The 12,830-nt window shown below is 61.7% G+C and overlaps 2 protein-coding genes across 2 annotated transcripts; both read right to left on the bottom strand.

The window, feature by feature from the left end:
• Nucleotides 1-387: 387 nt before the first annotated feature.
• LINJ_36_2930 (conserved hypothetical protein) lies at nucleotides 388-8,475 on the bottom strand (the record flags this gene model as incomplete). The annotated part of the gene is made up of 1 exon (XM_001469418.1): nucleotides 388-8,475. The coding sequence occupies one exon, from the start codon at nucleotides 8,473-8,475 to the stop codon at nucleotides 388-390; it is 8,088 nt and encodes a 2,695-aa protein (XP_001469455.1).
• A 1,331-nt stretch (nucleotides 8,476-9,806) lies between these two features.
• On the bottom strand, nucleotides 9,807-12,434 carry LINJ_36_2940 (conserved hypothetical protein; the record flags this gene model as incomplete). Its single annotated transcript, XM_001469419.1, has 1 exon — nucleotides 9,807-12,434. One exon carries the CDS (start codon nucleotides 12,432-12,434, stop codon nucleotides 9,807-9,809), a length of 2,628 nt encoding a protein of 875 aa, XP_001469456.1.
• Nucleotides 12,435-12,830: the final 396 nt, after the last annotated feature.

Genomic DNA, 12,830 nt, shown 5'->3' on the forward strand with positions numbered 1-12,830 from the left:
ATAAAACAGAAGTACATAACAAAACACGCCTCCCTATGGTACATCGATCAGTGAAAGGTAGATGAGCGAGCGTGCGAGTCTATTAAGGTGAAGAAGAGAGTAGGGAAGGGGGTGATATTGCTCAGAGGTGCAGCGTGCAGTAAAACGAGAAGTACTAGGAGCGAACCACGCGAAGGAGCAACAGCGAGCGATACAGAGAGCGGCGATGGCGGAAAAGAGTATATGGCATGAGCACATGTGCGAGTACTTCCGCGAAGCAGGCGCGTCTCTCCCTTGCAAAGAAACGTAAACGTCATCCCATTACATCAAGGACAGATTGTAGGACGGAAAGGGAGTTGGGCGCCTCTAACCCTCATGCGATCAGCGTGTGGTGCCGTTGTGGAATAGCTACAGTGAGTGGTAGAGGGCGATGGCGTGAGCGAACTCTTCGTAGGTCATGCGCCCACGTCTCTGCGTCTCAATGTCAATGAACAGCTTCTTCAACTCATGGCTCATGCACGGGACGCCAAAGTTATCGAGATACTTAAAGTCGCGGTAGAAGAGAGCAAAAGAAATGGTGTTGCTCATCTCGTGCGCCGAGGCCGCTTCCCCTGCTGCTGCGGGAGCGCCCAGGGAGCGGTAGTGTTGCCACAGCAGCTTGTAATCCGCATGTGTGCTGGCGTGTAGCAATGCATCATACACCCACGCCATCTGCAACTGGGATTTCATTCGCGGCGGAGGGGATGGCGGGCGCAGCTCTGCGGCGACTGTTTGCGCCACAGCGACGATGCTCGCACTCTCTTCCGAATCGTGAGGCGCCTCCGCTGGTGCAGGTGACGCTCCCCTCGCCTCGGTGGTCTCTATAGGGGTGTGGTCGAGCATCTGCTCGCGACTGTGCATCCAATCGAGTACCGCCGGCGTGTCGCAGCCTCGCGTCCAGTCAAAGACACGCAGGTGCCTCAAGCTCGGCGCCACTGCCATGACGGGGTTGAGAAGCCACCCCTCCTTTAGAACAACGTCGTGGTCCATACCGGCGACACCCACGGCACGCAGAAACGGGTCGGGCAGGTACATGTCGTGATGGCTCGCGTTCCAGCACCAATAGCGGCGGACAGCGAACGCGGCCAACGGCCCTGATGCCGCCATCACGCCAACGCACGACAGCGGTGACGGCGCCTCGTCCTTGTCCTCTTCATGCGTCGCTCTCGCGTCCACAATCGATTCGGCGAGTAAGGCGTTGAAAGACGACGGGGCAGCCTGAGTGCAGTCGGCGTAGCCAATCACGCACTGGCAGAGATCGTGCCAGGAGAGCGACTGCGCGTCCCAGGTAACGTTCCACTTCGTCAGAGACGGCGGCGCCGGGGCATGGGATGCGCCGCTCGTGTCACGCGTTGCTGCCGGCGCCTGCAGCGAGTCACGAACTGCGGCGTAGAGGCCGTTTACTACGTAGTGCCCCTTCCACGGTGCTCCTGGGTCTGTCGCCACGGCGCGTTCATTTGTATCACTTGCGCAGCCGGGCGTCATGCGGCAGAGACGTGTCACCTCCAACCCCTCAGACAGCCGCATCGACACGCCTTGCCGCATCTCAGCCCACAGCTCGTGGGGTGTGAGATGCCAGATCTTCATGGCATCGGCAGCGCTGTAGATGTGCCTGCGCTGGTGCAGGTCCTCGCTCGCCGAGCCCACCAAGGAGGTATCCGCGTCATGCACCGCCTCCTGTGAGAGCGCCGAGCGCGCAAGGAGCTCTGGCCACGGCACTTCATCGCCAAAGACGGCGCTGAAGCGGGCCTGATCCTCGACAGCGACTTCACCGCTCTCTGAAAGCACCGCTGCGAGGTTTGGACAATCCGCAAAGAAAGCCTCCGTGGCGTACAGTCGGTCGAGGAGGGCCACCGTGCACTCTTGCTCCTCTTCTTCATGCTTGGCAGCTGCTGTGACGGCCACACCGTGCTGCTGCAGGTGCTGGCGCAGCAGCGCGCGCTGAGCTGTGTCCAGTTGGTGACTGAAGAAAAGCAGCGTGCTGACGTTGCGGTGCAGCAGAGCGCTCTCCGCTGTGTTGTCGGAGGTTTGGACACCAGGCGGCGCTGCTGCTGCTGCTGCTGCTGAAAAGGTGTTCAGGAGGGGGAGGTCGTAGCGCTGCTGAAACGCTGCCTCCCGCGCGGCTTCTGCAGCGCGGCGTGCTTCGGCTTCGTGCACCTCGTTCCGTGCCTTGGCAAGGGCAGAGGGGAGCAGCAGCGTTTCAGACGCGGATGCCTTTTTGCGTGTCACCGTAACGGTCTCCACGAGATGTAGCACCTCTCGAGTGTCCCAGCAGGCGAGATGCGAAAGCACACCGGTCCCGATGCCGTCGCACATGGCAACCGGGTTGCGCAGCCATGCGCGCAGCAACGCCGTGGCGCCTGATGGCTCTGGCTGCCGAAGCACCACGCTACCGATAGGGTCGCTGTCGAAATAATCCAGCGGAGGCCACTGCACGTGCAGGCGACCCAGCAGACTCTGCAGGGGCCCCTCGCTCACGCACACACCACCGCCGCCGCCCTCGGCCATCTCCGGTGCTGCGTGCAGGCCGAAAGACGACCACGACGCGTAGAGGCGGCCGCGAATACTCCCAGGCGCAGCCAGCGTGGGCTCCGCACAGCCAAACACCTGTGCGAGACACTCCTTCCAGCTCCACCGACTGGGGCTCCACGACACCAGGTAGTACGGCAGCGGATACTCGGTGATGGCGCCGGCGATGGTGTGAGCGAGGTACGGAACGTGGGCGTTGATCACGTAGACGCCGTACTCTTCCAGCTCCGCGACGTGCAGGTGCGGCCGCACCCACAGCGAATTCTTCGCCGTCTTTACGAAAAGCTGAAGCTGCGGCGCCGTCATGCCGCCTAGTCTCTTGGTAGCGCGGGAGGCCGGCAACAGCCGGCCGCCGTCAAGCAGCGCCTTCCATGACGTGCCGAACGTCCGCGCGGCGCGCTCCTCCTCGTCGGCGTTCAGCTGAATCTCCTGCGGCTCTTCGATAGCGTAGCTCCAGTCCTCAGGGTACAGGTATTGCACGGTGCGCTTCAGCGTCGCTATGTCTTCGCCGTGATCAGCGATGAAGCCGTGGGCGTCTATGCGGAGGCCGTTGTCGAGGAGCACAGAGCGCACAAGGTGATGAACGGCACTGTTTGTTGCAACCTGCGGCGCCAGAGTCAGCACCGCAGTATCGCGAGTGGTTTCGTCGTTGCACTCATCTGCAACGGCGGCCGCCCAGCAGCACCGGATGCGGGCGCAGGCGTGCCGCGCGTCCATGCCGACTACGGTGTCCCACAGATACGCAGGCCCGTCGTCATCGCGAGCGGCGACGGAGATGAGCGGATCCTGCAGCGCCCACGCCACAGTGCGAGGATCCAAGGTCGAGACGTCGGTGCTGCTTCTCGCCGTTTCATTGCCCGCCGCGACCTTCACCCACGCCGCTACCGTCGGATCAGACCACACCGGGAGCCGCCACCACAGCTGCCGCTGCCGCACCGCCGCCACGGCGCTCTCCGAGACATGCAGAAAAGGGGAGTCGTGGCCCCGCGTGGAAAGCCCGGACGCACGGCTAAGATCACCTTCCCCGCCCTCTGATGCCCACCACTGCCGCAGTACACCAGTGGGCGCCTGTAGCTCTGCAATGAGGTGCTGCAGCTTCGTGTACCCCATGTCCGCGCGCGCAGAGTCCCAAGTGAGCAACCACACTCGCACTCCTACGGTGGCCTGCGCCGCTACAAACTCCTTCTCTGCTTCCATGACGTCGCCGTTCATCACGTAAAACGGCTTGCCGGACTGCAGTCTTTGAATGAAACAGCCCTCGCCTACGACGGCCGTGTCGTGCGGATAGCGGCTCTTGCTCCGGCGACAGAGCGCGGCTACTTCGCGCTCGGTAACCTGCATGACTCGTGACATCTCTGCTGCGTTGTAAAGGGACACCGAGGTGTGTCGATAGGACACCCCAAACCCTTCCTTGAAGCGTATCTGCCACTGCATCGAGCTGGCGAGGCTCTCGATGGCTGGAATGGCAACGCCGTAGCGGTATTCGCGGTGGTGGTGGCAGCGGTAGAGCACGGACGCCTCAGCCGCGCTGGCGCACTGTACCACGCGCTCGTGCACAATACGAACACCATTGATGCGCAGTTGTTGCTCAAGCAAGCTGCGAAGAGTATGGTAGCTCGAGGGCATGCGCTCCGCCACGGGGACGCACGTTGGGTCCAGATAGAGGACCGCAGAGCATGTGAAAGGCGAGGACGGAGAGGGCGGATTTTGTCGGTGCGCCGTCGCAAAGCCGCATTGAAGAAAAGGGTCGACGGCGCCTGTGAACGCCACGTGGCGATAGGCGCGCAGCTGCGCGAGGATCGTGAGGTCTGCCGGCCCGTCGTCCGCTTCTTCCGCTTCTCTCGGATGTGGAGCATCCGGTGGCGGGGGCGTGGCGAGGGCCGTAGCTGGTGGAACAAGCCGCGTTCTGTCCTGCAGCATCAAGACTGTGCGCGTGCACTGGAAGTCGCGCAGCTGCCGCACCAGCGCGTGTACGTCCTCCTGCGGCAGGACGTGGAATGCCTCTGTGATGACGCCGGTGTCTCGACAGTACACGCTGGGGTTGGTGAGAATCGTTGACAGTAGCGACGGGTGCACCCCGGACTGAAGGAGGAGGCAGCCGTACGGGTCCTGTCTCGGTGACTGCGCGAGCCAGCGACACCGCTCAGCCAGTGCAGCAAGGGGAGTGTTCGAGGCATGCAGAACGCACTCGATCTCGTCAGGCTGCCCTGCCAGGCTGTACCGCGTCCACTGCGCTCCAAAGTGCTGTCGCAGGGAGCCGGCAGCCGCGGCAACCGGGTCGGCGGCCCCAATCACGTCTCTCAGGTAGTCGTCCCACGACATGTCCGCGGCATTCCACTCAACCGCGTACCAGACAACTTCGTGGCTGCCAACGTGCAGGCGGGACCGTCGGTAGCTGTACGGCGCGTTCATCACATAAAGGCCCTCCTCGGCCATGTAACCCACGAAGAGCGAGTCAGACAGCTTCGCCTGATGCTCGGGTGCCAGACTCTCCCACCACATCATCACGTGTACGGTCCCGTACTTCTCTTCCGCCTCCTTCGCGTTCAGCATTAGCCCAAGCTGCACTGCCTCCATCCAGCCCAGGTTGAAGTGACGCGCGAAGGCTTGCGCTTCGGCGTCCGTGATGGGCACCTCAGCAGCGCTGCGCATGTATGCGTTCTTGAAGAAAGAGTCGTGCAGGACATCCAGGAGCTCCCGTTCCAGGGCCACTTGCAGCGGCACGGCTCCGCTGTCGCGGACGCGCACCCGGTGTGCGAGCAGCAGCGCTGGCACCGCATCTCGCACCGCGGGAGTGGTGCTAGAGGGATGCAGCCAGATGAAGCCGTGATGGAGCTGCACGGCCCGCTGCGACTGAGCAAAGCGCGCCGTCCAGCAAGGAGTGGATGGTGAAGAGTCTTGTGACGGTAACAACGGCTGCAACACAGTTTTGAGCGTTTCGCGCACATACTGAACCACACCGGCGAGCGTGGACGCGCCTCGGTGCAGCAGTCGCTGCACGCTCGGCTGCCGCACGAGCCAATCTTCTAGCGCCACCTCAGAGCTCAGCGGTCCGCTCGAGCCGATCCGCGGCCACCGCAGCACATCGACCAGCGCGTGATACGCCGTGCGGGAGAATACGTGCAGCGGTTCGCCAACCAGACGCGTCGTATTTGCGGGGCTGCGATCGGCAATGCGGGAGAGCAACCGGGTCAGCGATCCAGCGGCAGAGTTGCCGCAACTCCCTGTCTCTCCTTCGTTGCCGTTGCTGCATTGCCCGACGAGCGCTTCCCGCATTTCGTTCCAAGAGACGGCAGATGCGTCCCACTGAACCCGCAGCAGATGCACGCGCGCTGTCTCTGCATTGTAGCGGTGCTCCAAGAGCGGAACGTGACCGTTCACTACCCAGACCTCGTACGTTGCAAGGTACCCGAGCCAGAAATTGTCACCGACGCAGATAGGCGCGGTGCAGCGCCACCCCGCCTCCAGTGCGCCGAGCGGAATGTGCAGCGCTTCACACACTATGGCGCCGCCATAGAGGTCTTCAGGAGTGAGCGGCTGAGCAGTCTCGTCTGCTAGCGCTGCAGCGGCAGCCCTGAGGGTCACCTGCATGTCATCCGACATCATTGCCCACAAGCCAGTCCCGGTCTTTTGCGCCAGCTGCCGAGCCACTGCCAAAGCTGTGCTGCTGCTGAAGACGTAGTCGAAGGCGTCATAGCCAAAAATATCTGCCCCCTCGACGATGAACACGCCGCTTTCTTCGAGTGTGGCCAGTGTGAGCTTGATGGCCTCTGCGGTGGTGGCGACCGGCGGCAGAAGCGCGAGCACCGCCTCATGCGCAGTAGTCTCTGCTGCCGGTGACGCACTGAACGACGCGTGCAGTGTCACCCACGATTGCCCCTGTGAGCGCACCAGGTCGCGACTGACCACATCGTCTTCGTACGGAATGCCCCACCAGAGATGACGCGCACGCATCGCACCAAAGCAGTCAGCGGAGACTTGCACAAGAGGGTACGCTGCAGCCACCGATTCTGTGACGGCAGCCCCGTAAGACGCAGCGTGCTCCGCGCCCAAGGTTTCATTGCGGCCTTCCCCGAGCGAAACGGGATCGACCGACGCTGCCGCGCAGAGGGCTTCGGAAATAGCAGCGCACCGCGCGGCCATGCTCTGCTGCTCTGCGTCGGCTCGCCACGACAGTTGCCACAGCCCGCCTGCGCGTTCGGACGCGCATGCGCTTGTGGAGGTCCCGAGTACATCACGGCGGTAAACGGCGTACGCGGCGTTGACGACAAAGTAAGACTCTGAGGTGAGACTGAAGGGGCGGTTTGGCGTTACCACCTCTTTCCGTTTGCCTTGCAAGTTCGCGGAGTCGCTCGCTGACGAGACAGCGTCCACCGGACACGCTGGGTTCAGCTCCGTCATGAGCTCCTGCCGCGAGAGCTCCGTGATTGACAGCGTGGCAGACAGCTGGTGCGTTTTGTGCGTATTCGTGGCACAGTGCTTCAGCACCGCGGCAGCCAGCTCCGCGCCAAGCAGGTCCTCGGCGAGAGAGGCGCTCCAAATGCGGCCCTCCTGCATGGCGACCACCCAGGGCACGCCCCAGTTTTTCTCGAAACAAGCCATCGCTTCGGCAGCGACGGCTTTGCTCTCATCGACCGCAAATCGCCGGAGCGCCTCCTGGTCCAGCGCGTAGCGGGCAACATCTCCGTGGTGGAGATCCAGCTTTGCCTCTAGCTCCTCTGCGGAGACTTCACGTACCGCCTCGACGCACACTTCGAGTTGCTCCAGTTTTTGTTCGAGGAGGTGGACGAGCTCTTTGCGGGACCACAAGTGAGGGTGGACGAGAGCGACTGCATAGGTGCGAGAAGGGATCGAGTCCTTGGCGAGTGGCCCCGATGATGCTGCTGCCATATCCACGCAGCCGTTTTTCCAGTCGTAGAGAGCTGCGGCATCATCCACCGAGTTTCTGCCCTCCGCTGTGCTGTCGGGAGAACACAGCGCATCATACAGCGCCACAAGGGCGACAGCGACATCATCTTCGTCTTTGCCAGCCATCATGTCGAACACGTCCGTAAAGTGGCCGTGCTCGTGCAGCGTAGGGCCACGCAGGAGCACCGCCACCCAGGGGAGCGGTAGGCCGCGCTGAACCAGCGACCGGGCAAATGGGTCGTCGTAAAGCGGCACATTCATCCAGCACACGCGGCACGCCAGCGCCTCCAGTGCCCCCGTGAATACATCGATGCTGTGGGGCGTAGAGGCCGCCTCTGCCAGCATATGCGGCAACCGAATCATTCGCTCCGTTACATCCTGCGACACTTCTGGTGCGGCTTGCGAGGGCCAAGAGGCGACGCACCACCAGCAAGGGGCGGCAGCGCCGCTAGCATCGCCGCTTCCTCGCCGAAACGCCTCGAGCACTGCAGGATAGGCACCATTCACGACATAGTGCAGCGGCGCAGCGCGCTCTCTTTCGTCGGAGCTGAGGATCCTGGTGACGGTCAAGCCCAGCGGCAGCGCAAGTACGGCGTCGTCGCCAGCCGATGTGCAGCGCGACGCCAACTCGGCAGCGGAGACGTTGTCTGCTCGCATAACATCAAACGCTGTGCGCAGCCGCCCGTCGTCGAGGGCAGAGTCCCAGAGCTCGCCATAGAACTCGTAGAAAAGAGACTTGAGGTCCTCTTCGGCCGCGCAAAACGCTGGCTGCTCTTCTTCCCCCGTGGCACTATCCGAGGCGGAAAGCGGGTGGCGTAGAACGGTGTCCGTCGCCGACGCGGCCCAATAGTGGATGCTGCCAAAGTACCTTTCCACAGTCGACGTGCTCAGCAATGTGCTCGCGGAGACCGTGTCTTCGGCATCAACGCACGCACCGACGTTCGCGAGGCACGTGCGTACGCGATCGACGACGGCTGGCGACCACACATGCGGTCGAATCAGAACAAAAATGGAGTTCATATGTAGGGTCTAGGGGGTGGGGTGGAAGCGGTGCTGATGAGCGTAGGCTCGCGCGCGTGTACGTGCGAGAGTGAGATCAAGTGAGGGTCTTCTTTTCGCGTGGTTTCCAAGAAAATAAAATGACGAAGGGAAAACAAGAGAAGTAATGCTCCATGTGCGGAGGTGGTGGTGGTGATAGTGATGGTGAATCAGCAGTGCGTACGAACGACTCGTACACCGCTGCAGCTGGTTTACATGGAGCAGATCGCGATGGCAACCAAAAACAAAATAGGAGGCGCCTGTTCCATCCGTGCTGGTGACTCTTCTCAAGGCGTTGTGTGTTGCCTTGGCTGGCTGCGCTCGGGTAAGATGCTGCACAAAGAGAAAGATGAGAAAACGACGACTGTGAATGGAGGCAGACAGAGCGAGCGCCGGCAGCTTGTCAGCGACAAGTGAAACAGGAGATGCAAAAAGAGACAGGAAAGGCCGATGCACACAGTCCTGAAGAGGGAGGACACTGAAATGCACGTCTGCTGCTTGCCTACACAGGCATACACATTGACAGTGGCGTAGCAGAGAGAGAGAGCGAGGTAGGAGGTGGAGGAGTTGTGGGAGAGGGAGTGATGTGGAGGGTGTGCTGTCAATGAAATACCACGTGTTCGACAAAAAAACTACTGGGCCGGCTGAACGTGGCCTTGGGGTGAGCCAGTGCCCCTCCCCTTTCGTTTCATTGTATTTTCCCCTTCGTCTTCTTCCACGGTATGCATATACTTGCGCATGACTCTTCTGTAAAACGGGCGAGCGCATGCACACACACACACACACACACACACACACCGAGCAAAAAAAAACGTGAACAGAAGACACAGCGTCAATCTAAGGTTGAATCAAATCTATCACAAACAGTGACTTGTCCTATCTAAGTCTGCCGTCTAAAGGGGAGGATGAGGTGTGTGTGGGGGTGGGAGGGGGTAGTGGAGCGGTAAGACCTTCTACACTTCATTCTCGCCATGGCGCTCTCTCTGTCTCCCTGCCGTTGCCGGCGAGTAGCAGGCGCCACACACACACACACACACACACCGAGGGAAACAAAAAGAAAAAGGGCAGCAAAGCGGCGCCGAAGGGGTGGGGGTGGGTGGGCGTCGTCCGAGCGTCGCATCTGCAGACAGCTCTTCTGTTATCGGCGTTTTTGTTTGTTCCATGCGACCTGTGGCTACAAACCGAAGCGAGGATGGCGACGGATCACATCTCGGCGTATCGTTGCCACCACCACGCTTCTCCCCCTTGTGCCCCTCCTTTTCCTGCACAGCAAACATAAAAAAAGAGGAGGGAGAAAATAGCGCGCCGCCCCTTCAGCGAGCATGGCGCATAACTGCCGCATCGAAGCTCTGATGCAGCGCCTCTGTGTCCGTCGGAAGGGACAGCATCAGGTTCTTCATCTGGATGAGGTAGTTTGCCACTTGTGTGGGCTCTGAGGCAATCACGATGAGCTTCTGTAGAAGTATGTACTGCTCCGATGTGAGCTCCGCGGCGAGAGGGTGCTCCAGAAAAAGCTGCAGACTCCCCAGCAGGTCTTTTCCATAGGTGATGACGGACGGCGCCGTGCCGTCTTCGAAGTCAAACGGGATCGTGCGACCGGCGTTGCGGTCCACAAACATGCTGAAGTCCACCCAGCGCTCCCAGTGAAAGAGCATGATGAACGGCTGCCATGTGGCGCCTTGAGCACCAACGTTGGCGTTGCCCTCCTCGACCCGCTGCTTCTTCTCCTCCACCCTTGGCAGCAAAGACGATTGCTCAGGCACGATTGGCCAGGCGAGAAACAGCTCCCCCAGAGCTGACAGGTTCCCGTGCACTGTGCGGCGCGCCACCATCGTCGAGAAGGCCTTCAGCACCACGCGCATGAGGGTGGTGTAGCTTCGAAGTGACAAGGGCAGTCCACTCATAGGGACCGCTCGGTAGCCGAGCGGCATCGAGAGCACTGTGATACCGCCTCCATCAGCGTAGCGGATGCCGTGCACGTGCACCGCCGGAGCACACAAGGAAAGGCCGAGTGCTGCCCGACGGGCCTCGTCGCCACCCCGTGGAAGCATCGTCACTCTCCACCGGTACACAAAATACTCCTGCGACGACGCCTCGCCTACACATGCGTTATCTGTCGATGTTGGCAAGGGGCAGGACTCTGCATCATCCGTGCACGGCACGTAGTTCCGTTCCGCCTCGGCGACAGGGCCCGCCGGCGCAGCTGTCGATGCCACCACAATGCGGTCCCCTCTGTCACCAACGCTTGGCTGCATCGGCAACTCTGGCGCAGCAGCACCGACACTGCGGTCTTGTTGCGGTTCTGTATCCGTCACAGCTTCCACCATCAACTCCTTACCACTGGGCTGCTGATCTGGCGCTGCTTGTGAATCTGCCGCTCTTGTCTCCTTGACGGTGACTGAGATGCCGGTCTCGGGCGACCGATCTGTCTTGATGGGGCTCCCTGCCGTTTGGGCTGGGGCACTGATTCGCACCGCCACGTACACCTCGGCCACGAGGTGAAAGTGCACGAGCCGATACCACGCGCTGCCGAGTCGAACGACCGACCCACACTGCAACTCCGGCGTCGTCTCTACATCTGCCGCTACCTCCTCTGAGTAGAGCTGAGGCGGCATGGCCGCGGCGCACACCTGCACATTGTGTTCCACCGCAGCCCCCACCTTGCTCGCAGCGATGGCCGTGGCGGAAAGCCCATATGCGGTGCTCGCAATGGGCTGTCTGTACGAGGGGGTGGCGGTGGCGCGCGACGCGGTCGAGGTGTGTGTGTGTGTTATGCTGCGAAAAAGCTGCTTGGTGGCTCGCACCGCTGCGGACGCGCGTGAAGTCGCCGTCCACCGCGTCGCGTCCTCGACGGCTGTCTCCTCCACCCTAGTGTTGTCCCCCTCTGACAGCGGCATTGGTGGTGGTGTGGACAGGCGCGGCGGGAGCGGCAGGGCGCCATGTACGCGTTGCTGAGGCGGCTGCTCCTCTCGCTGGATGTCTTCGGCGCTTTGATCGTCGTTAATGAAGCGGACGCGACTGTGGCGACCGCCGCCGCCGCTGCTGCGACTGCGGTGGCGCTTCTCTGACCTCCATCGCCACTGCGAGCGGCGACCGTCTGCGTCGTCCGGAAGCCGCGGCAGTGCGGCCGGCGGCATTGACGCGGCTCGATGAGAGTCGCCTCCGCCGTTGCTGCGGTGTATGAGGATACCTTCTTCCTCCGCTACAAACCGCACCGGGACGCAGCTGTGCCTCTTGGTAGGACCGCCACGGCTCATTCTTGCCGCAGCGGCCCCGCTGCTGTCGCGAAAGATAGAAAAGTCGGATGGCCGCGCCGAAGCGGGGCAAGAGGAGGTGCAAATCGCAGACACAGACGGGTAATGCGAGGTGGCAGAGACGTCGATGTCGACGAGGGTGTCGCCGTCTATGTGGCTGGGCCGCACCACGCGCGACACCTCCTCCGTCTGCGTGAGCTCGTGGCCCTCTGCTGTGGCCGCTGAAGCGCGCACGGACATTGGACGGCTGCCGCCGGTCGTGTCTGACTCCATTGGCAGCTCAGCGCTTAGCCGCACACCTGAGCGGCGCGAATCGCGACCGTCTTCTTTCGCCAGGCGTCGTAGCTCTTGCTGAACGGCCATATCCTGCATCTGGAAGGCGACGCACAGCTCCCGTCCCAGCCGATCGTACATCGGATACTTGGAGAAGAAGACGACATTAGGGTTGCAGGAAGAGAGCGCCATGCGGCGCTGCTCGTACTGACGAGTGGTTCGACGCACTGGAGCCGAGGATGTGGGGGTGGCCGATGCGGTTTTCTCGCTTGCCGGCCCCGCAGCACACAGCGGCGGCGTTACTCCGCGGACGTCAGCTTCCTCCTCTTTCAGCTCTTGCACGTACTCCTCTACCGTCATCCGGCGTATGTACGTCGCGTCATGCCCGTACACAGCATCGTAAGGGGAGTACATTTGCGTGTGCGCCGCGTCTGTGCCAAAGTCTCAGTGTGGTTCACTAGAAAGACAAGAGAAAAAGACGAAAAGAAATGAGGGACACATCGAGTCGGCACTCGAACGACTCGTGCGTCGTGTGACGTCGTACGAAGGATGGGTAGAGAGAAGGCAGGGAAGGAGGTACAGCTGGATCGGTGGGGAAGAGGGCCATGTGGGGTAACGCAGACACCTACGCGTACTGTTTGTGGAGGGGGGCGAGGCGGAGTGTGGAGAGGGAACAGAGGGCCACGAAGCAACAGTGCGGGGCCTGCTACCTGGGCTGGCCGTAGCAGTGCCGAAGGGAGGGAGGGGGGAGGAGTAGTGGAGGGCACGGCACGGAAATGGTGGGCGTGCTTCATTCGCCTACACCTTGGC

This window comes from Leishmania infantum, chromosome 36, assembly GCF_000002875.2.
Source record: "Leishmania infantum JPCM5 genome chromosome 36".
NCBI lineage: Eukaryota > Euglenozoa > Kinetoplastea > Trypanosomatida > Trypanosomatidae > Leishmania > Leishmania infantum.